Source organism: Emydura macquarii, unplaced genomic scaffold, assembly GCF_026122565.2.
Source record: "Emydura macquarii macquarii isolate MOO-44397 ecotype Brisbane River unplaced genomic scaffold, CSIRO-AGI_Emac_v2 contig_705, whole genome shotgun sequence".
NCBI lineage: Eukaryota > Metazoa > Chordata > Testudines > Chelidae > Emydura > Emydura macquarii.
This window is the reverse complement of record NW_027130842.1, coordinates 5781758-5807143: the sequence shown is the minus strand read 5'-3', so window position 1 is coordinate 5807143 and position 25386 is coordinate 5781758. Positions and strand designations below refer to the sequence as shown.

Genomic DNA, 25386 nt, shown 5'->3' with positions numbered 1-25386 from the left:
ATGGCCGAGGAGCTCTCTCTCAACCTTACCCTGCAGCCCGAGGGGGAAAATGTCAGCGATGCTTTGGTGCCAGGGGTGCCGGCGGCAGATCTCCTGTCCCCTGACCGGGGCGCGGTGGTGTTCCTCATCCGCTGCGTGATCCCTTCGCTCTACCTGCTTATCATCACCGTGGGCTTGCTCGGCAACATCACCCTGGTGAAGATCTTCATCTCCAACAGCGCTATGAGAAGCGTGCCCAATATCTTCATCTCCAGCCTGGCCGCCGGAGACCTCCTGCTGCTGGTGACCTGCATGCCGGTGGATGCCTCCCGCTACCTCTTCGAGGAATGGATGTTCGGGAAGGTGGGCTGCAAACTCATCCCTGCCATCCAGCTCACCTCGGTGGGCGTGTCCGTCTTCACTCTCACCGCCCTGAGCGCAGACAGGTAAGGAGGCAAGAGATCATCATTCTCCGCAGGGTGTGTGTGTGTTGCTGCTCCTGCCAGATATTATTACCAGAACCAGTCTCTACTGCGGGAATTCTGGTGCACCACAATGTTTTGTTTTGACACGCCGGTGAATTATAGACCTTGAATGTGTTGCCCCCCATCAGCCATGCCCATTCGTCTCCATTCCAAACACACAGAAGAACAACAAACAAACAACTTCCCCTTCTCCCCCCCCCCCAACCCAATCCATACATAGAAAAGGGCTTATTCCTGCATCTCTTTCTGGTAAGTGATTTAAACAGAACCATTTAAGGCATTCAAGGCTACAGTATCATCTTCATTCATATTTTAAAACTTTTTTTTAGAGGAACAGTAGATAAAGAAAAAAACAATCCACCACTTTTTTTTCCCCCACCATCCCCATGTCCTAGTCTGACAACCGTTACTCACAGTGGTAGTGATTATTCATGTGAGTAGCGTTATTAACTCCACTGGGACTGTTCCCACATGGAATACTTGCTTGAATAAGGAGGGAATTGCAGGCTCAGGCCCTAAAGGACAAAATATCACACAGCGACTGAGCGCTTCCTTTAAATTGTCATCGTCTTTTATTCCTTCTTGTTTTGAACAAACACTTTCCTTCAGCGCCAGATAAAAGCTCCAGAACTCTTTCAAAGTTCTCATTGATTGCTGCGGCAGCTTCATCTGACTACGTGCACGTAGGACTGGCTTGAAATGTATAATATTGATTTAGTTTTGTGTTGGAAAATGGAGTTTTAGCACTTTTTTTTTGTTTTGTTTTTTGTTTTTTTTAAAACCCAAACTTTTCCTTCAGGATATAAAACAAATTTAGTTCAGTTTTTCAGCCAGTTTGCTAAGCATCTAATTCCATCTATGGACTTGATCCAAAGGCCCCTCAAAGTTAGATTAACTTCAGTGGGCTTTGAATCAGGCTCTGCATTATTACTTTTGTATAAAGCTTTCAGTCCATATTAATGTTTTATATTATGACTGCGACTTGCGAAAGACCCTTAAAGGAGAACGTCTGTAACATTCTGATTTCATCAGTTCAGTAATTTACCTTATCAAAGTGGACATGCAAAATATACTTTGTTTAAAAAGTGCTATTGTGGTATTCTATATGATATGGAAAGAATTTATTTAAAAATCAGAGATTTGTCAATTCACCAGTTAAATATGGTGGAGGTGGTTTTATTTTACTTTTGAGATATAACTTCTGAGTCATCATAAATTCAGCATTATTATACATATAGTTATATATTATTATTATACATATAGTATCCTCATTATATTAATAAAGATGTATGAAAGTAATAATAAGGCTGAATTCATGATGACAGCATATCTTTTAGTGTCTGGCATCCTCAAAAACAGCTATACACACTATGTCCTGACTACACAAAAATATTTTTATCACGGGAGATTCCTTTCGCATTTCAGAGGTTTGTATTGTTTTATGCATAATAGAAATGGGAGTGATTTCCCTGATAAAACCAAGCATATTATTTGACAGATGTGTTTCTTCTTTTCTTCTATAGATTATCTTTTCATGTACTGGGGGTTTATTCAATTGGTAAATAATTACCAATCTCAATCCATTAGTCTTCACTCAGGGAAAACTCCCATAGACTTCAGTGAATTGTGTCATTATTACTTTTGGACCCAGTCCAGCTCTCATTAAAGTTAATGAGAGTCTTGACTTAATGGCCGTTGGAGAGGACTTTTTCAGCCCTATCCCATTGAACTAAATGGTGCTGAAGGAATGCTGGACTGATCCCCAAAGAAGTTACAGTATTTGTTACTGGGGCCACACTGTAGTTTAATACATTGTTAGTTTGGTGCACAGTAAACAAGTCTTTTCGTTGGTCTACTCTTTTCACAGATATTCTTTAAAGTAGTTTTTACTGCATTGTAACTAAAAGATTTTCTGGTCTTTTCTCTTTATTGCCATATGAATCAACTGAAAATACTCAGACTAGCCTAAGGAGAGATTTGTCAATATATCTTTTTAGCTTTCAGAGGAAAAAGGGATAAAATTTGCCCCTTCAGTGGGATTAAACATACAAAATAACATATATAAAATATTTAGAGGGTTTATATATATATAATGTCTATATAAACCATTTGGATGGTATGAAAGGAGTTGGGAGACACTGGAATGAGGAGCAAAAGGGAAGGTGTAAATAATTCCATAATGTAATTAATAATAATCTTAAATTTTGAAATTGCCTACATCAAGTTACATGTATTACTGTAATGATGATCTCTGAAAATAAAATATTACAGGGATTGACTTCATAAGTCACCATGGACTGAAGAATATGATCTTTGAATATTGAGATTCGTTGTGGATGGAGCTCAATTATATATTAATTTCCTTGTCTGGACATTGCAGTGGTACTCATTCCATATATTTCTATTCTTAGGTGTGCTTTATATTTCATTTGGCCTTTCTGTTACAGATAAACATTTTCTTCAGAAAAGTGGCGACCTCTGCCTTTTAGTGAAACAAATGTATACCTTGAATCTTGTCCCTTGTATAATACTGGGTTCCCATGACTTTTCTCTATGTAAACTTATAGAAATTGTACTGGATGACATTTAGAAACAGTCATATCTGCAAAATGCCTAGAAAACAAGGTCTCAGTGTGTTTTGAAGCCAAGTGAAACAAGTGGGAATCTGCTGAGTTAAGATAATAGACCAGCTTTTCAGGCAGTGTAAATGGAGCTATGCTGATTTACACCAGCTAAAGATTCAGCCCAGCATTTGCAGCTTCCTTTAACAATTCCATGGGCTACTTTTTATAGTTCATACTTTTTTGCATGGTCACGTTTGTCTAATATTGGAATCAAATATAATTATATTATTTTCTCTACAGTTATTTTTCTTTTTAATAAATGGTTTAAGTGCAGGGGGTCAAAAGCAGCCCTTGTGTAACTCCACTGAAATCAATGGAATTAGACCAGGCATAAATCGAATCCTATCACCATACATACAGTGTGGCTTTTTTTTCTTGTTTAAAAGCATGACAGAAAGCAAGCACTAATGAGATGGATATTAGGATAACTGAGTAATGGTCATGGGTGAAATCCAGGCTTCATTGAAGCTAATAGGAATTTTGTCATTGATTACACTAGCACCAGCATTTCATCTCTTACATTTTAATAGCAAAGCTGTATCATCATTTTAACCCCAATCCAAAAGCATTTAAGTACATGCTTAAAGTTAAGAACCTGCTTTAGTGCTTTGCTGGGTCAGCCCCTTACTTCATTCTTGAGATTTGAATAGCTCAGCTATTCAGTACAATGTTACTTTTAATCTTCTATGGTTTCAAGTAGCATTTCTTGGAATTATGGAAGAGTTTATGTAGAAATGGAGAAAGACAACTACAGTTCTATATAACCTTAATAATACTATGAATTCAGTGCTGGTTTCTGACTTTATAACAGAAAACAAAATACTTGCTTTTTAATTCTATTATCTCTTACATTGTCAGAGACCAAAGGAAAAGAATAGAATGAGGTCTTTCAGCAGTGGTGTAAAAGGGAGCCCTTTACTAGAGTGTGGTGAGCAACAAAATGTCCCATAGCACCTACTGGGTTTGTATCTTTAAATATTTGCATACCCACCATGAGGTCATTTCATGAGATAAAGGCAACAGAAAGTGGAATTTTCATGAGTAATGTCATGTCACAGTGTCAGCATTTGCAGAGCTGCAACATCACTACAAGTAGTATTGTCTTATGGACTGTATCCTGTAAATTATGGTACATAAAACATCCATTTTGAGTAAGTGGGGGAACTAACAGTAAAAGACTTACCTTAACTAGAGGTCTGCGTTCAGAGGTATCCACATTTTCCTGAACAAGTCCATGTTTCTTAAAAACAGGGATTGGAGGCAAAAAGTAATTATTTTCTCCACTTTCTTTGTGCTAAACTCTGTTGGCACATTGAGTCTGTGGTGGAGTTTGAAGGAATTTAAATCATCCAACAGGTGTAGTCAATCAGATACTGAATGCTGTATCTGCCATCCCCACTGCCTTATACTAAGGACTGACATCAAGGGCCAAGACGATTGCAATCTGGCCTGACTTTTGGGTACTCTTCATTAACTCAGGAAAGACAGTGAACAAGAGAGGAAAGAGAAGTGAATTCCCTATCAGTCTCTCTATTGAGGTATTTTAATATGCTCAACACTGGTTTCTGAGCACACTGGGCCTGATTTTGCTCTCATTTACACTGGTGTAATGTTATGAACGCCAATGGTGTTACTTCTGATTTACCCTAATCTGAGCGGAGAATCAGGCCCTATATGAGAAATGAAAAAAATGGCTCCCCTCCATGTGTCTAGGGAAAGAAAATGGTACAGCTGGGAATTTTCATGTGAAATCTTCCCCTCTCATAAAACATCTCCAAACACTCAGCTACATCTTAGTGTATAGGCAATGCATAGTTGAATAGGAGACTGATAAGTTAAAAGTCAGGGGTGGAGTTTTCAAAACTCCCACTGACTTCCATGGGAGCAGAGTAAGGCTGGTGCTGAACACTTTTGAAGATTTCACGCTAAATTTGTAAAGCCCTATCTGTTTTCTTCTTAAATAGGCAAGGTTCTTATATTATCTGTATTGCACCAAGATTACTAATATGAGTCCATTGCACCACACAGTTGGAGGGATGAGTTTGAAAGTCATTGAACACCCTGAATGCTCCTAGCGTGCCCAATGTTAATCCAGTATGAAAAATGACAGTGTTAAGAGCCCTCCCAAGTTCTCATTACTTCCCTGTGGTGGAGCAAGTGAAGAAGAGGAGTGGTTAAACAAATACATAATAAGGGATACTGGAAAAGTGCTTAAATTACATATACAGGTTTATATATATATATATACAAGCCCTAAGAAATAAATAAATAAATAAGCAGCAATAAACAGCACACTGAAAATAACTTGAAAGAAACCAAGAAAAAGAGAAATAGTAACCCATGGCTAAAATAACCTAAAAGTCCATCAGATTAAAAAGGGGAAACTATGACATGATTGCATACAATAGATAGGAAAGGAAAAGGGGAGGTTGGAGAGGGGAATGTAGCCAGAAGAACTGCATTAACCTGTTAGTCCCAAGGAGGGAGAACAGGACCCTAAAGGTTAATATATGGGATTGGCTTGTTTACTAAGATAAATTCAAGGAAATAACAATCCAAGTGATTTTCATACAATAGATCATACCAATATGATTCAGTGTTTGATAAAATGCAACATAGAGAAAACCAAAAGATAACTGGATGATCCTTTTCCTTTCTTTCTTTTTGTCAGGCCAGTCTTTTATTTTAGATTGTATTTAAATTTTCAAACATGTCATGCAAAGTATTTGTAGACTTACTGGAAGTCAATTGGATTAGATGCGTACTGAAGAACATTTTGCTAGGACCTCTTGAAATATATTGGGGACTTGAAGCAACACACATTTTCTTTTCATTCATGGTTAGGAGAAACTAGGTGGGGTATTTTAGGTTTCCCTTCCTTTTGGTTATTTTTTGACTTGTTGTATCTTATGTAGCTATCTTATGTAGCTGCACTTTCAATTTACGTCAAAGTTGCCTAGAGTCTGGGATAGCTATTTGCTATTCCTTTTTTTTTATACAAGGGAAAATATAATCTTGAAAGCTATATATTTATTTGTACTCTGGGTACTAATCATTAAATTCAGGCAATAAAGTTTCAAAAGATGGAAGGAAAGATAACTAGTAGGGCTTGGCAAATGGTTTGTTAATCCAGTTGTGGCACAAAGCATATACATGGAATTGTTCCTCTTCAGGTAATATTCTTTTTGTACAGCCCAGGTTTATCCAACATTTTCTTGTTTTTGTACTTGCTTGGTCCCAAACTGACATCATATATAGTCAATGGATTCCCACAGGAAACACATGAGGGAAAAATTTCTGTTAGGGATCCTCTCCAGCTGTGCTGGAAAGACTTTTGCTGGAACTCTAGTCCCAATTCAACAAGATACTTCAGTGGGATTACTCCCATACTTAAATTTAGGCCCATGCTGAAGTCCCTTGCTGAACTGGGAGGCCTTGGTATGTAGGTAGCATAGTTTTTTGTTAATCTAGCTAGGAAATAATCTAGGTATTTGTAGGAGTCAATGTGTATTTATAGAGGGCAAAATACCTAAACTAGCTATGTCTGGAAAAGGCTAGTTTGCCGGGTTCGTGGGTCATTCAACATGTAGAGTCAGGGAGGAGTGATGTAGGGCTGGGTTTGGGCCCTTGGCCCCACTGCTGTCTGCAAGGTTCTCAGACAGGACTAGACTATTATAATAGATCAGTGGGATGCCAGTGTGTCAGTCTTCTAATCTATGGGAAGTGCTGTGCCAAGTACCTGCTTGTTGAACAGTGTTTACTGAAAAAACGAGAGTCCTGTAGCACTTTAAAGACTAACAAATTTAGTTTCTGCAGGCATAAGCTTTCGTGGGCTGTAACCCACTTTGTCCGATGTGAGGAATAGAAAACAAATAGGCATATATATACATATCCAAGGGAAGTAACAACAATGGGGGGAGGTGGATGGAAGCAAGGTCCATTCGGTAGAGTACTTGAGGCCTAATCACAACCACTGAGTAGGAGGTGAGAATGTGTGATCAGAGGCAATTACTTCTTGTAATGAGAGAACCATTCCAAGTCCCGATTCAGACCCAGTTTGATTGTGTCAAGTTTGCAGATGATTTCAAGCTCAGCAGTTTCTCTTTGAAGTCTGTTTTTGAAGTTTTTTTGTAATGGAATAGCAACTTTCAAGTCAATGACAGAGTGTCCTGGGAGATTGAAGTGTTCTCCGACTGGTTTATGGATGGTATTATTTTTTATGTCTGATTTGTGTCCATTTATCCTTTTTTAATGTTTACTGAGTGTACATCACATCTGGCTGGTGGCAGGTTTAGTTCATTGCACTACATAATTCTGTGTTTGGCAGACCCTGGGCTGGGAGGCTGTCACAAGAAGCCATATTAATCCATGAGGGAGATATGTACTGTACCACCAAGGTGTTCAAAGGAGGGATTAAACATGAGGCACCAGGTTTGACCCTGATCCCCAGATTTGAGTGGAATATACAAAACAGCCAACATGCCCAAAGTAGTCACAACACAAAAGAATAGATATATAACAGGCACTGGATTCTAGGACCCTGCATTGGAATGCAGGACTCTTCTGCTCAGGCATCTTGATGTCAGGAACTTGAATACTATGCAGAGGGGCAGATGTATTTTTGCAAAATCAATCTAGTAGATGGATACCATTAAATCTAATCAAGAAATGAGAGATATTGGAAAGTTGCTTTGAGACACAGAGAATTAGGGTCTGGGTCAGAGGAGGTTCTGCAGGGAGATCGCTTAAGATGAGTTTTAAGTTTTGCTGTTTTTATGTAAATTAACAATAAAGGCAAACCCCAGGAAAGGGACATTGTGTATTATATGCATTGTACGACCATTGCTCTTCAGGTGATGGTCAGAATGTCACCTACATACAGTATGAAAAGCCCCAAATCCTCCAGTTTTAACCCTTTCACAGTCCTACTGAATGTACTGGAGAATTACCAAGGACAAAAATCAGTATGAAAATTGACCTTTGGAACAGACTGAGAAATCACCTAATGTGAAATATTTGCAAGTTAAGAACAAATAATGCACTTCAGATCAGATACAACTTCTCTTTGCTGGTTCTACTGTTTCTTTCTCAACGAGTTTTATTCAACACATCCCCCAAGACCATGTACTGAATGAGCTTCTCTGCCATGCTGAGAAGCCCTTCTTAGAAGATACCCATTTCCTCTAGGTTAACAACATAGGATTTACTGTGTTGGAACACACCATTGTTCCATCAAGATAAGTATTCTGCCTCTAGCAGTGCTCCAGGATAAGGTGAAAAAGGAAACATAATCCATATAGCTCTTTGTGCAATGCTATCCAGGGGAGAAACATACCTTATTGTCCATTCTGATGATGAGATTTATTTATAGAATAGTGAAGATACTTAGCTCTTATGCATTATATACAGCGACTGACTTTTATATACATCTTACTCAAAATGGACACCTACACTGTAACATTGTTTTACATTGTAGAATTGCAACAGGAATAGAATACTTAGAATCATAGAATCGTAGAGTTGGAAGGGACCTCAGGAGGTCATCTAGTCCAACCCCCTGCTCAAAGCAGGACTAACCTCAGCTATATCATCCCAGCCAGGGCTTTGTCAAGCCTCAGCTTAAAAACCTCTAAAGATGGAGATTCCACCACATCCCATTCCAGTGCTTCACCACCCTCCTAGTGAAAAACGTTTTCCTAATGTCCAACCTAGAGCTCCCCAACTGCAACTTGGGACCATTGCTCCTTGTCATCTCCTCATGAGTCATGTGCTCCAGCCCCCTAATCATTTTTGTTGCCCTCCGCTGGACTTTCTCCAACTTCTTCACATCCTTTTTGTAGTAGGGGGCCCAAAACTGGACACAATACTCCAAATGTGGCCTCACCAATGCCGAATAGAGGGGAATAATCACCGCCCGCAATCTGCTGGCAATGTTCCTAATACTGCAGCCCAATATGCTATTAGCCTTCTTGGCATCCAGGGTACACTGCTGACTCATATCCAGCTTCTTATCCACTCTCACCCCCAGGTCCTTTTCTGCAGAACGGCTGCCTAGCTCATTGGTCCCCAGTCTGTAGCTGTGCATGGGATTCTTCCATCCTAAGTGCAGGACTCTGCACTTATCTTTGTTGAACCTCATCAGATTTCTTTTGGCCCAATCCTCCAGTTTGTTTAGGTCCTTCTGTATCCTATCCCTATCTTCCAGGGTATCTACCACTCCCCCTAGCTTAGTGTCATCTGCAAACTTGCTGAGGGTGCAATCTCCCCCATCCTCCAGATCATTAATGAAGATGTTGAATAAAACCGGCCCCAGGATTGACCCCTGGGGCACTCCGCTTCTGACCGGTTGCCAGCTAGACATGGAGCCATTGATCACTACTCATTGAGCCCTATGCTCTAAGCAGTTCTCTATCCATTTTATAGTCCATTCATCCAACCCATACTTCTTTAATTTGCTGATAAGAATACTGTGACAGACCGTATCAAAAGCTTTGCTAAAGTCAAGGTATATCATGTCCACTGCTTTCCCCACATTCACAGAGCCAGTCACTTCTTCATAGAAAGCAATCAGATTGATCAGGCATGACTTTCCCTTGGTGAATCCATGTTGACTGTTCCTGATCACCTTCCTCTCTTCCAAGTGCCTTAAAATGGATTCCTTGAGGACCTGCTCCATGATTTTTCCAGGGATTGTGGTAAGGCTGACTGGTCTGTATTTCCCTGAATCCTCTTTCTTCCCTTTCTTGAAGATGGGCACTATGTTTGCTTTTTTCTAGTCATCAGGGACCTCCCCCAATTGCCACGAGCTTTCAAAGATAATAGCCAATGGCTCTGAAATCACATCAGCCAACTCCCTCAGCACCTTCAGTGCATTGCATCTGGACCCATGGACTTGGTCCAATCTTTCTAAATAGTCTTGGACCTGTTCCTTCAGCACTGCGGGATGTTCACCTCCTTCCCATTCTGTGCCACCCAGTGCAGTAGTCTGGGAGCTGACCTTGTCTGTGAAGACAGAGGCAAAAATGCATTGAGTACCTCAGCTTTCTCCACATCCTCTGTCACTAGGTTGCCTCCCCCATTCTATAAGGGGCCCACACTTTCCCTAATCTTCCTCTTGTTGGTAACATACCTGTAGAAACCCTTCTTGTTCCCCTTCACGTCCCTTGCTAGCTGCAACTCTAATTGTGTTTTGGCCTTCCTGATTTCATTCCTGCAAGTTCGAGCAGTATTTTTATAATCCTCCCTCGTCATCTGACCAAGCTTCCACTTCTTGTAAGCTTCTTTTTTGTGTTTAAGTTCACCAAAGACTTCTTTTTTAAGGCAAGCTGGACGCTTACCATATTTGCTATTCTTTCTGCACATCGGGATGGTTTGTTCCTGTGCCCTCAATAAAGTTTCTTTAAGATACAGCCAGCTCTCTTGGATTCCGTTCCCCTTCATATTAGCCTCCCAGGGGATCCTGCCCATCAGCTCCCTGAGGGAGTCAAAGTCTGCTTTTCTGAAGTCCATGGTCTGTATCCAGCTGTTCTCCTTTCTTCCTTTTGTCAGGATGCTGAACTCGACCATCTCATGGTCACTGCTGCCTAGGTGCCACCCACTTCTACTTCCCATATCAAGTCTTCCCCATTTGTGAGCAGCAGGTGAAGAGAAGTGCGGTCCTGAGTTGGTTGCTCCAGCACTTGCACCAGGAAGTTGTCTGCAACACTATCCAAAAACTTCCTGGATTGTTTGGGCTCTGCTGTATTGCTCTTCCAGCAGATGTCAGGGTGATTGAAGTCCCCCATGAGAATCATGTCCTGTGAACTGGAAACTTTCCCTAGTTGACTGAAGAAAGCCTCATCTACCTCATCCTCCTGGTCTCATGGTCTATAACAGACATCCACCACGACATCACCCTTATTATTCTTGCTTCTAAACTTAACCCAGAGACTCTCAACTGGATTATCTCCAGTTTTATACTGGAGCTCAGAGCAATCATAGTGCTCTCTTACATACAGTGCAACTCCTCCACCCTTTCGCCCCTGCCTGTCTTTCCTGAACAGTTTATACCCATCCATGACCGTGCTCCAGTCGTGTGAGTTACTCCACCAAGTCTCAGTTATTCCAATCATATCATAGTTTCTTGACTGTGCCAGGACTTCCAGTTCCTCCTGCTTGTTTCCCAGGCTTCTTGCATTTGTGTATAGGTACTTGAGATAACTAGCCGATTGCCCTACTTTCTCAGTATGAATCAGGAGGCCTCCCCTGCTGCATCCTCCTCCTTCTGCTTCCTTGTGGTGTCCCACTTCCCCACTTACCTTTGGGCTTAGGTCCCCGTCCCCCATCGAACCTAGTTTAAAGCCCTCCTCACTAGGTTAGCCAGCCTGTCTGCAAAGATACTCTTCCCTCTCCTCGTTAGGTGAATCCTGTCTCTTCCTGGTAATCCTTCTTCCTGGAAGAACATCCCATGATCGAAGAATCCAAAGCCCTCTCTCCGACACCACCTGTGTAACCACGCATTTACTTCTGCAATGCGACGGTCTCTACCTGGGCCTTTTCCTTCAACAGGGAGGATGGATGAGAACACCACTTGCGCTTCAGACTCCTTTATCCTTCTTCCCAGAGCCACATAGTCCGCAGTGATCCACTCAAGATTGTTCTTGGCAGTGTTGTTGGTGCCCACGTGGAGAAGTAGCAAGGGGTAGCGGTCTGAGGACTTGATGAGTCTTGGCAGTCTCTCTGTCACATCCTAAATCGTAGCTCCAGGCAAGCAGCACATTTCTCTAGTTTCCCGATCTGGACAGCAGATGGATGACTTCGTCCCCCTTAGGGGATGTGTTTTGTTATAGAAACATCCATTCTTTCTAGCTTTATGGTTTGGGGGTTTTAATTTTTTTATACATCATTTTTCATTTTGCCTCCTCTGTCTATTTCCTATTTTGTGTGTATGTATATTATTGTGTGTATGTGTTATATTAATTTTGCTTGTTTTACATCATCCATTGTTTTTTTCCACATTAATATTCTGCCTTTTGTTTTATTTTGCCATACTTTGTTTACACATTGACCTCTTTAATTGTGTATTTTTGCTTCCTTTCCACACTTTTTTTTTTTTGTTAAATGCATTTTTGTCTTTGATCCTTTTATTAGGTGCAATAAAGTAATAAACAAAAATCTAAGTGGATTTCTCTGTGTTGCTACAATGCAAAGCTTTTGCAGAAGATGCAAATGAAATGGAACCAGATAAGTTGAAAAGGGGACAGAGAATGAGGCAACTGGTATAGCTAAACAGGTGGATGAGGCAACAGCTTCCTTTTATTCAGGATTTTAAAATGTAAGGCTAGATCCTCAGCTGTTGTAACTAGTCATTCTCAATGCCCTCCAATAGCCTGTGAGGAGACTGTAACGGTACCAGAGGACGAGCCACAGTCAACAATGGTGTGGACTGAGGGTAACTGGGCGCTGAGAAATGAATCAGTACCCCTTCTGGTACCCATCATCAATCTTCCATAGGTTTAATATCCTCATAGGATAGCAGACTGGATACTAGTAGATGCTCTGGGTATGGACCTTCAGGAGTCAATACATCAAGCGGTACTGGGGACTGTAGCAAGGTTGGCTAGGTATGTGACTGCAATCTCAGCTTGGTTCTAGAGTCTTTATCCTTCAAAGGCATTGAGGCTGGTGCCGAGGATGGTACCACTCGAGACAATGTCTAGGTATATGGCTTCTTGGTTGGTGCCACAGCATTGGGAATGGAAGCCTCAGCGATACCCTTACTGGGATGTGAGATCTTCTGAGATCCAAATTGTGGGGGTGACATTCCACCTCTCTTATTCCATTCAGAGGAGTGGGGTCTTTTCTTCTTTGAAGGTTTGGGTGGTACCATAGGTTCCCAGAATCTTTGCTTACTGCGTAGTGGAGACAGGCAGCTGCTCCAATGTACAGTCTGGTGACTCGGACTCTGCAGTTCTCAGAGAACACTCCACCAACAGGAGCTGAAGTCTGAGCTCCTTGAATTTCAGAACAAGATGGTTTCAGAAAATTGGAAAAGTGAACTAACCTCAGCACAGTCTGTTTATAATAATGTTCCCACTAATATATAATTTATATAAACATCATTTCAGGGTGTGGGTGTGTGTATATATATACACACATCTAAATCTGATATATTACATGTCCATTGCTACTGCACAGCCATAAGCAGTGGGTCAAGAGGCGCACTATTGCTCTGGACATGCTTGAATAAAGAAAATCAATTTTCATCTCCTAAAGGTCTGACTACCAGAGGAGAAGATTGATAAGAGTAAACCATAGGCTTCTATCTGCAAACATCTGTGCTACTAATATTTTTTATCAAACTATTACTTTGATAAAACCATTCCCCCTGTTTCCTTTCTAAATTCAGAAATAGCATGCACCAGTGATGGGTAGAATAATTAAAGAGCAGCTACAAGATAACATGTCCACCTGATTTTCGGAAATGTTATGGCCAAATACTCAGGCAGTGTAAATGAGCACAGATCTGTTGACGTCATCAGAGTCATGTCTAGTTACAACAGCTGAGGATCTGGCCTTACATTTTAAGGGAAACTTTTATGGTGACGCTTTTTAGGGTGGAGAAATCATCATACCAAAGACAAGAGTATCCTTTTAAAAAAAGTGTTGTTCTCGGCTATTGCTGCTGACAATTTCTGACTCAAGAGGACCAATTTCTTGGAGTGGCAGATTTTGTTTCCCCAGGAACTTATCATGAAACACTGAACATGCTTCACTGACATTCACTTTGAGCATATGAATAGTTTTAATTATGTCTCTACTCACTCATTCAATTTCTCTTCACTCCTAATGCTTGTCATCACATGGAATGATCATTCCACGGGTAAATGTAGAGCCAGTTCTACTCAGCAAAGAGATATGTCTTGAACAAACATTTTGTATTTGTTAAAATCAAACCAACAAATGGATAGAATGATTCTGTGAAAAACTGGGACATTTCAGGTTTCCTGAAAGAACTTCCCAGGACACTGGAACATCATATGAAAAAGAAGGACCAAAGATCACTTTCTGCTGTACTGAATAGTCAAATTCTGCTCATTTTACTTGGGCAAATAGACTCTTTAAGTCAATACAGCTACTCATGTAAGGAAAGCAGGATTTGCCACAGAGTGTTCACTTTTCACCCTTCTGGTCTTCAGTTTCTCTGCATGATCTACTGCTGGACACTGATTCTTTGTAAAAAGTGCTGAGTTACAACACCTTAATTCTGTATTTAGACTCCTGATGACGATTTATATTGTCAAGCTAAACAATGTCTTCCTACATTTCAAACCTATATACAATCACACCCACAGTAAAGTGCCAGTAGGGAGATGTGTATGACAGATGACATTTTGGGGAATATCTGCAGGCTAAGCATTGGCTCTGTTATCTTAAAATGGAAGCTGAGTGCCTAAGTCAGTTGTACCAAAAAACTTCCCCCAACAGCCTTAAAACATAATCCACTACAAATCACAGAAATATGACAACAGTTTGCAGTAATCGGCTTTAATTTACATCCCAGTGATCGACACCTTTTCTTTTCATGTCAATAGTTGGCACCGTTAGCAGCTTTTAAATTCTCAAATTAACACAATCTGTTTCAATCACCAAAAGCAGCAGGAATGAAATGTAATCAAATATAACTTTTGTATCATCTGTTTTTACAAACATCTTCAAATTGCAAAAACATTCACACTTTTCATACGTGGGGGATCCAGCTGTCTCTATAACTGCAGGGCAGCATCAGCGCTTGCCTCCATAGAAAGCAATCAGTTCATAACACGTCAGTTTGGGCCAGGTTCTCAGATGGTATAAAGAGGCACAGCCCGAATGATGTTAGTGAAATTATGGAGACAAGGTGGGTGAGGTGTTATCTTCCGAGCTTGTCTTTCACCCGCAGAAGTTGGTCCAATAAAAGATTACCTCACCCACTTTGTCTCTAGAATCCTGGGGCCAACAGAGCTACAACACCACTGCAACCAGCAAATGAAGTTATGCTGATTTCCACCATCTGAGGATGTGGCACTGCTAGCATTGTGTTTCTGGAAGAGGTGAAAACCTATATGTCCCATTTACACAAGACATTGCACTTAATCATCTGGCTTTATTACAGGAGTTTACTTATATGGTCAACGGCATTGTTAATAAAAGTAAAGGAAACCCCTGTAGTTCCATGTTCCAGGATAATATTAATTACAGTTCTTCGTAAAGAGCTTGAAGGGATTTTCTTCTGTAAGGTACAGACAAATGGTTTTCATTATGTCTGTCAGACTGATGTCGAACCGTTTGTATGGATGGAGCTTGCCTTCTGAACATAACCCTGAATTGGATGTTTCTGATTTGAGGATCACTCTCCTTTGACTTCTTTATTGGCTCTCATTTTAGTTGGTTTCCATGTAGATTGCCTGGTATAGTTTTAAGAGTAAAACACCCCCCTGACTTCAAAGGTGCAGGATCAGGGCCTATGCAAATGAATCATCTGAGTCTTAGAAGTATGGAGAAAATCTGGCATCGTTTTTTTGACAAGGCTGCTTGTTAGTGCTGCAGGTCCATGGAACAGATCTCACTGTTGGCAACAGGCAAGATAAGAACCATTGTAAATTTGCAGAAAAGCAAAAGGGATATTTTTGTTTTGTCACTGTTGTAGTTATTACCTTGCAACCTGCTTTTCCTGATGGCTGACAAGCAACCTCAAACCTGAGGGTGTTAGATTTGATGACTTTATAAAAGAAAAGCCTAATCCAGCTGTGCTGAATAGGCGTTTAGATATGCTTCATTTTAGGGTACAGTATGTGTGGCAGGAAGTGGAGTCAGTGCAGTGCAGACCAGTGCAGCAGCGGTCAGGAAGCCTGATGCCTGTAGTGGTGGTATAACTGTAAGGACTATAGACTTTTTTTACCTCTTTCTTGCTACTTCCCAATTCAGGTTGGGTGACTTGTATAGCCATCTTCCAAAACTCATGATCATACTCCTGGGTGTCAAGAAAATTGTTCTAAGGTCTGCTGATATCCAGTCCAGGCTCTGAGTCATCTTTCATTCACCATCATTGCAAAGGCCATCCTACCAATATAGGTCTTGGCTGGACATGTCCATACCAACATTACCTCACCTCCTTCAACTTATCTTCAATTGGGGCTACCTGCATTAGGTCCCTCACAACCTCACTTCATTTTCTACCATGGACCTGACCATCTCAAGAACTTCATTTCCTTGGTGGAGAGCATCCTGATTTCTTTCCTTCCTGCAGGCCAAGTCTCTGTTTCATACATTAGGAAGAGTCAAATTACAGGTTTATACAGGCTTCCTTTTAACTTTATTGGCATCTTTTTATCACAGAGAATTGGGGGCAGCTCCCACCATCTGCAGCTTTGGTATGATTTCAGGCACCCCTCAGGAGGGCACCATTGCCAGTAACCATCGATCCTAGGTATTTAAATTATTTCACTTTAAGCTCTTTGCCTGTGATGGTGGGTCCTCCTCCATCAGTTGTCAGAGCCTCAGTCTTACCAACATTCACTCCAATTCGTTCATGCCACTGTTCAAAGTTGGTCTGCGGGATCTCAGTGTCTTCTGCACATATCACTAAGTCATCAGCAAACGGCATATTCCAAGGTGTCTCCCTTCGTATAGTCTCGCTTATCACATCCAAGACAATAACAACAAAGGTCTCAACATTGACCCCTGAGGCAAATCAACATTTACTGGAAATTCTCTGCTGTAGCCATGTTTGGTTTTGGCTATAGTAGTCACTCCATCATACATATCCTATATAGGATGAACATATCCTTCCAGCACATCTTTCTGTCACAAAGTCCACCAAAGTAATTCTCTTGGAACATGATCATACACTATCTCCAAGTTCACAAAGACCATGCCCTGTTGCTGTCTCTTTTCTCTGAACTTCTCCATGAGGATTCATAGAGCAAATATGACAGAAATCTAGGTTGAACCTTCCAAATTACAACCATTCTAAGCAGACACTTTTTAATCTTCTTCCATACTTTCATAGCACAGGAAAAGGACTAACCTGCTGGGCTAAATTCTGCACTTGGATTCATGGGAGTCTATATGCACATCCAAATACTGAATTTGGTTAATTGGTTTTAAAAATATTTTCCCCTATCAGCTTCAATGAGAATGAAGAAGTTGTTGGGGGAGGAGAAGGAAAACAGAAGGAAGCGAAACATTTTTTTAGCATTCAGATCTACTCCTGATACTCAGAGTGGTATTTTGATAATATCTGAACTTTTATATGTCTTCCCATGCATGCATATGTAGGAAGGAAGAAAGGAAAGAGAGTACAACACTGAAACAGTGCAAGCAGAGGGAGTTCAGCAAACCCCAGTTTCTCAAAGGTATTTAGGTGCCTAAATCCTTGAGAGGATCTGGCTCTCAGTCCCTTGAATGACATTAGTGCAGTCACATATGTCCTGGTTCTGGTATTTTATTATTTAAAAGAGACAAATCACAAGAATACTCTTCCCCATAGTATTAGGTGCAATGGAAGATAATATCTAGCACTTGAATGGCTTTCTCTCTCTTGAAGTGGTAATTATAGCTGTTTCTTTAAAATAGTAGTCACAGATGCTATAATCAACATTAGGGTTTGAGACCATTTGACTCCAACAACAATTCTTTAGGAAGAGGATACCTTTTCATTCCAACATTAAGACATTTAGTTTGTTTGTATGTGTGTGTGGGAGAAGGGGGCGGTTTCTTCCATGCCAACAGTAAGAAGCTCTGTAACATAACCACTAGGAAGGTTCAGATATTCACAGTGGAAGCTTTAAGTGAGTTTGTGAATGTGTTTATAGGAAGAAAGCCCAAGTTCCAGAGAAAGGAAATTTATTATCAAAAAAATATTTCTTAAAATGACGCACCTTTGCCATTGCTGGTAATGTTAGAGAGAGTGGTGAAGATACAATTTGAAGGAAGACTTCTAATGAAAACTGAAGCCTCATTTATAATAACTTTATAATACATTTATAATAAGTATAATAATTGCAACATATAATGGGCTGGGTTTATCAGAAAGGTTAATGGGGAGATGGGTTTCCTTGCTAATTTAAATAAATAACATTCCTTACTCAGTTTTACTTCCAAATATTAATAAAACCTAGTCAAATTTGTCAAATTTATTTATAGAAATCTAGCCTCTCATAGATTTCAGATTGTGCTGTTATCTACATCTTTGACAATTTTGTACAAATAGAGAAGCTGGGTAATTATTTCTGGAGCCCTTCATTAATGTCAGAATGCATCATTTTTGTTTGATTTCATCTGACTGCAGATGAAAATAAATACTTATTTCCTATTCCATGTCTTTTCACAGTTATAAACAATGGGCCAGATTCTGCAACCTGCTGAATACCTCCTGGCAGGTGCTGAGTTCCACACCCCCTAATTTAAGTTGGAGTACAGGGTGCTCTGCACCTCACAGGATTGGGCCCTGGGACAGGGAGTGAAGGATAATGTGTCCTGTTGAAACTACATGGGAAATTTAAGTAGACAGGACACCATGATGAAATTTGCCAGGCTGGCCACCCTTATTCTTCAGAACACAAGCCAGGGGTTCTTTTGTTACCACAAGTGATCAGTAACTTGGGTTTATGTTTCATCTTAAAGAGGACACCTCCAACAGCATGGCATCCTCTAATACTGACTCAGTGATGCCTCTGGTAAAAATGTGCCATCTATTAAATCACCAACATCAGTTTCTGATGGTTTCTTAGGAGGTCTCCCATCTAAGTATTGATCAGGTTTAACACTACGTAACTGATGAGATCTGACAATATCACAGTCCCAGGTGGTGTGGCTGCAGCTATAATAATAATTCAATGTCCTGTCATGAAAAAGGAAGAAAGAGTGAGAGATCTGAATTTCTTTATACAATAAATGATTTTCACAGAAAAAAAATGTAATATTTAAAACATATTGGCAGATGTAATGACCCAAAGTCAGCTCAATCAAATCATAAAATCAAACATATGGTTTGTCTTTGTGAAATGAAATCAAGGAAGACAGAACTAAGAAGCATATTACTGACTAATAAGGTCACAATTTGTCTTTGAAAGTCTTCGTGTTCTGCACAGAATTTTGCGGTCTGCCTGTGACGGAGTGCTGGGCAGGTACTAAGCCAGCCCTCTGTCACACCAGCCCCAATTAAGCAAGGTAAATTGGAGCTGGCTAGAGACACCTGTACCTGATTGGTGAATGGGAAGCAGCAGTCAGCCTAATTAGCTAGGGGCTATATATAGGCCCAGGCAAAGGAAGTAAGGGGAGAAGCCAGAGAGTGGAAGGTGAGCAGAGGTTCTGTCTGCAGAAACTGAGGAGTCCCCGAGGCAGCTAGCCCAAGCTGTGTACAGTACTAAGGTGGTGGGACTGTACTCTGTAAATAAACTGCACTGGTGATTGCTGAACTGGCAGGTCTCTGAGTTTGTGAGACAGGAAGTGGCAGGGACAGAGGAGCCCCGGGTGGTGCACTGCTACCATGCCATATAATAGCATAAAATAATTCCATTATACCTGAGGCCCAAATCCTCAAAGGTATTCCACTGAAGTTAGGAGTCTAAAGACCTTTGAGAATTTGGGCCACAGGCTTAATGGGGGTCCTTTATTTTATCATGAAGGAGACAGAAAAATTCTGTACAGAACGTGAAGGTTTCCAAACACAAATTGTCACCTTATTGAAAATCAATGGGAGTTAGGAGCCTTTGTGGATCTGGGCCTGTGTGGCCAGAGTGAGTTTCACAACCCGTTTTGAGAGAAATGTTGAACAAAAGTGATCATAGCAAGCTTGCCGTTCCCCAGACCTGAGTTTAATTTGCTACCCAAAGATCTGATCCAAAAACCACTGAAGTCAATGGGAATCTTTCCTTTGACTTCATTGAACTTTGATTCAAGCCCCGACCGTCCATTGTTTTCAGCTACTTTATACTGTCTGGCTACATGCAGTTTGTAAGTACTACAATAGAAGTAGTAAATAATGCCTATATTTGAAACTTGGGCTAGCTTGTACCTTCAGGTACAGCCCCGGGCAAGGGTAAGTGTGACTCTATAATCCTCATCGCCACAGGAGTAGCCTCAGAAAACGTTGTGCCTCAGAAAATTTCCTCTGAGAAACAGTTCCTCCAGTGCTTCTTTATTGCATTGGATTAGGAATCTGCTACAGTCCTATTTAGATTGTAAACTCTTCAGGGCAGGCACTGTCTACCATGTCTGTTAAATAGCTAGCACAATGGGGACTTACTCTTCATTTGGTCCTTAGGCATTACCATGAAAACATGATTAATAAAATAATAATATATGGCATAATCTACTCCTCCCTTGGTTTCCAGCCAGCTCTGAAGGTTGGCATACAGGAGAATAGAGCCATCTCTCAATCTCTCTTCCACTCACAGTCCAGAGGAGCATTGGATGTTTAGCTCTTGCTTTCCCTTCTGTGCCTGGGCCTGAAATCTAGGGAGATCTACTCCCCTGTGTGGCTGTGTTAAACGCAGCCACAGTCCAGCCTTTGGTATCTACTTAGTTATATATATTGACTTCTGCTTAGAGCTGAGTGGGAAATATTTTTCCCATCCGCTGAGAATTTTCAAGATTTCAATTTTTCCCCCCATCCTGAATTGGGACAAATTCAAAATCTCAAACTTTCACAAACTAAAAATCTGAAACAAACCGAAACAAAAAACAGTTTGTGTCAATCAAACCATTTCATTTAAATAATTTCAGAAGTTTTGTTTCGCTTTTGAAAGATTTATTTTTTAAATTTATTTTTACTATGATTAGTTTAAGATTCTTATGAACCAGAAAACTAGATTTCTCATTTTCATAATGTAGAAATGAAACATTTCAACAATTTCAAGATTTTTTCCCCCCAAAATGTTTGTGTTGAGAAATTTATTCAAACCAACCCTTTCCAGCCAAAAGTTTTGGTTTTGATGAATCAGTTTTGTCAAAAATCATCCCGACCAGCTGTACTTCTTTCTTTTATTTTACTGTATTGTGGAGTGATATTCCTGTTCTGTTACATGTGCTTGCCTTTTGTATTCTGTACTGATAATTAATTTATCAACCCTGCATAAGTAGTATACATTAATAAATATAGTATAGTAAAAATCGCTTGTGTATAAACCTATGATACATCACATCAGAAAAATCATATGTTACACATTACTTTAATCAAAGGCATGTATTACTTTTTTATGCATCATACATAGAACATATATTATTAATTAATTATTTATTTTTGTGCCCCTCTCCAGATACAAAGCAATTGTAAATCCCATGGATATCCAAACATCCAATGCAGTTCTGTGGACCTGTATTAAAACTTTTGCCATCTGGATAATCTCCATGATGTTAGCAGTTCCTGAAGCAGTCTTCTCTGAAGTGGTCTACATCAATGGCACAGATAATGTCAGTTTCCGGGCATGCATACCATACCCCCAGACAGATGACATGCACCCGAAGATCCACTCTGTGCTGATATTCTTAGTATATTTCCTTATCCCTCTCACCATCATTAGTATCTACTACTATCATATCGCTAGGACTTTAATTAGGAGTGCACACAATATCCCTGGAGAATATAGTGAGCATTCTAAAAGACAGGTAAGCTATTTGCAGGGCACTTGTGTGGTGAAAGATTTGTCTGTTGTACACATTTTAAAATAAAACCACAAAAGCTATAACATACACAGTATAGGCCTAGGATTATCTCAAAATTCTCATAGGCATTGGTCCAGGTCTAGTATTATCTCAATCTCCCTATTTTAAATCTTATTTTGCAACAGCTCTAAGAATAGTTTGGAATGAGTATTAGTACCGTTACATATGAAATAGAAAAAAAATAAACATTTTTCAGCTGCTTTTTTTTTTTTGTGTCATAGCCTTGTAGTATGAAACAAAAATGATTCAACTGATGACGTTAATTGCTATTGATATTGATGACTTGAGTATTTGTATGTAGTGTTGATTTAGCAATCACTTTTGCATTCGTTAAGAAACAGCATTTGCTGGGGCAACCAGTTGTAGCTTTGCTGACCTCCATATACTCACCTCTTCCTGAAAGAAATACAATGCACTACAGAGTAATCTGTGGAAACAAACTATAAAGGGCCAAATTAATCAAATGTGTAAAAAACCTGAAAATCTCCCGATTTAAAGCTGCTTCTGCAGAGTTGGGGATGGGTTGGATCCAAAACCAGACGGTGATTCCTTAGCAATTCTGGTCTGGATGTGGCTGATATCTGGATGTATCTGATATAAGAGTCTTTTCATGAAACATGGTGATCACACCTGATCTTCTGAGTCTTCCACCATTCAAAATAAAGAAAATATCACAGGAACAGGTTGAGAGTTTTATCTGTGGCTGGAAACTAAGTACTGGAATATATCAGAAAAGACAGTTTTTCTAGTCAAAGCAGGATTTCTAGTCTACCAGCACCCATGAAGTGCTGAAAATCCCTTGGGAAAACCATAGCTGTAAGATTTTTTCCCTGGTTTTAGAACAAAGTGGTTTGGAGAAACAGTCATATTTTGGGGCCATTTCTCTGAACAGAACTGCTGAATCTACCAAGGTTCTCCACAATCCAAATTTATTAGTACTATCCTTCTTGGCATCCTCTACACTACAATATGCTACAAATCTTTGAGACAGAGCGCTTTAACAGCCAACTCAAATCAATGCGACATATCAGCAAGCAGTATCAACAGCCTACTCATCAATGTAAATGACACAACAGTTTTACTGTTTAACAAAATACATCTTTCCGTGGGAAAGTGCCTCAAAATCAAAAAGTCACTTTACAGACATGCTTAGATTGCTTAATAAAAGACCAATGCTGATTAAAAGAATTAGTTAGGGTATTTGCTACCCACATTTCAGAGTGTTATCTTTTCATTCCCTGAGAAGAGATGAACACATTTTTAGAAAGTAAACAGTTTAATAGAATAATGAAAAAAATGTCCTAGTGTCCTCTTTACTCAACATTTTATTTCTGTTCTAGTCTGTTTATTATTAAAAATATGCATTTAACAGCATCGCATGAACCATTTTCTTATTCTGTGAAATATAAAGAGCTATTTGCCTGACCTCACAGAATAGAAAGTAGAACTAATTCACATCACACTTCTGAAATCTCCAGAGATCCTTTGAAAAAGAAAACAATCTTTTGCTTTAAACTCAACAAGTAAGTATCTATTAGATTCAAAAGGGGAGGACATCCCTATTTACATATCACTTGACAAATCATAAAAGATTCAGATTACTGCACCCAACCAGAGTTTCTCTAAGAAAGAGTACAGAAATGGAATATTCACATCTCATATTTTATGCTGTCTTTGCAATTTACACCTATGTAAAGTGAGTGCAAAATGGGTGTAATATCCTACTAGATCAGAACACTGGCTTCTATAGCCAATTTCCAACTCACTTTACACAAGTGTAAATGATTGCACAAGGTGAAAGGCAGTGGAGGATCAGGTAAAGTAGGAGCAGGAGAAGATCCGTAGGCCTAGAGAGTGTGCCCTTCATGACACAAACTTTGCAGAGACAGAAAACAGCATGCTCTCTGTGGCTATGTGAAACCTACTGGTTTGGGTTTGGATGGATATTGGTGAACTATAGTTACTGCTTTGGTTCACAGGGGTTTGCAACCCTCTAACACCCCCAAATTCATTTGAATTTTTCTAGTAAAACATAGAGCCAGAAAGCATGAATCCTCCTCATAAGCCCTTTTCTCCACAGTTGGCCCTGGCTCTTCCTACAGTGGAGAAAACATACAGTGGCTTTCTACCTCCACTGTCTTCAGGGGTTGATCATCTGGCCTGCTTCCTCCAGCCTGTCTTTTGTGGGGATCAGTGGGTAGGACATATTCCTTCACATCTACAGCCCTGTAGATATCTTCAGAGAACTAGGTGGCCTGCAACTCCCAGCACGCTACAGCAATGCAATTGGGAGCTGCTTTTCTAGTCCCCCTTTGGATGCTTTACTGGACCCTTTACCTCAGTCTGCAGCTAAGATACCACTGAGCGCTAAGAACACCTGTTCTGGGGATTTCCTATGAGAATGGCGCAAGCTGTGGCCTCTAAGCCCCAGAGGGAAATAATGGGACTTAAATGTCGTGGCATAGCTAAAACTCCGTGCATCATAATTTATCTCATTTTCAAATAATTTTTCAAATTAGCCAAGTGTTAAGATATGTTCCAAAGGAATCTATTTCATCAGCTTAAAAGCCAATGTATACTTGGAATATGAATCTATCTTGGTTTACTTATATGTGTAACAGACCCATATATAAAGGCCAGTCTGTCAAGTGTAGCTGGAAGCAGCTAGGGAATGGTTAATGAAAGTGAACTGTAAATGAGAAAAAGTAAATGAAATAGCAAAAGTCATTTAGCCTTTGAAGGGAGTAATTTTACTGATCTTATCAGAATTCATTGTTAAAGGTAATGTAAAGTGAAATGTTACATGTTTAAATTAAGTCTGTTATGTGGATTAGTTTTATTCTGTTAATTTGGGTTCTGTTAATTTATCATCTTAGATGGAAACTCGAAAACGTCTGGCAAAAATTGTTCTGGTCTTCGTCGGCTTTTTTGCCATCTGCTGGTTCCCTAACCATGTATTATACATGTACAGGTCCTTTAATTACAGTGAGATCGACCCATCACTAGGACATATGATCATTACCTTAGTGGCCCGAGTACTGAGCTTCTGCAACTCCTGTGTCAACCCATTTGCACTGTATTTTCTGAGTGAGAGCTTTAGGAGACATTTCAACAGTCAGCTTTGCTGCATGAGGAAATCTCACCGAGAGAGGTCCACCAGTTACCTACTCAGCTCCTCGGCCATACGAATGACTTCTCTGAAAAGCAATGCCAAGAACACGGTGACCACTTTGACTCTACTGAATGGGCACAACCCGAAACAGGAAATGTCATTATGATTTAATCAGTGCAGCATTTGACCTGGGAATAAATCCGAGCTTTTACTTCGCAGCCATGCCAATAACTTAAGGTACTTTCGCTAGTCAGACCATATGAGTCCTTGAAACAGAGCATTGAATCCAAGTCTGTCCATTTGGGACCATTGCATGTCTAACTTCTAATTACCTTTTGACAGAAATGAATGATGTTACTGAGTGAGAAGAGAAGAACAAGCGTTTCTAAGACTGTTTGGTAAGGGGCCAAATTCTGTACATTTAACATGCAGGAGAAAAAAGGTATGATGTGAACAGTGGTGTAGCTGATCTGATGTTCTTTAAAAAAGGATATTGATT

At 40.0% G+C, this 25386-nt stretch overlaps 1 protein-coding gene across 1 annotated transcript; it reads left to right on the top strand.

Annotated features, from left to right (window-relative positions):
• Window positions 1–25074, top strand: NMBR (neuromedin B receptor). Its single transcript, XM_067542203.1, has 3 exons — window positions 1–425; window positions 21370–21718; window positions 24652–25074. Exons 1-3 carry the CDS (start codon window positions 1–3, stop codon window positions 25051–25053), a joined length of 1176 nt encoding a protein of 391 aa, XP_067398304.1. The 3' UTR covers window positions 25054–25074.
• Window positions 25075–25386: the final 312 nt, after the last annotated feature.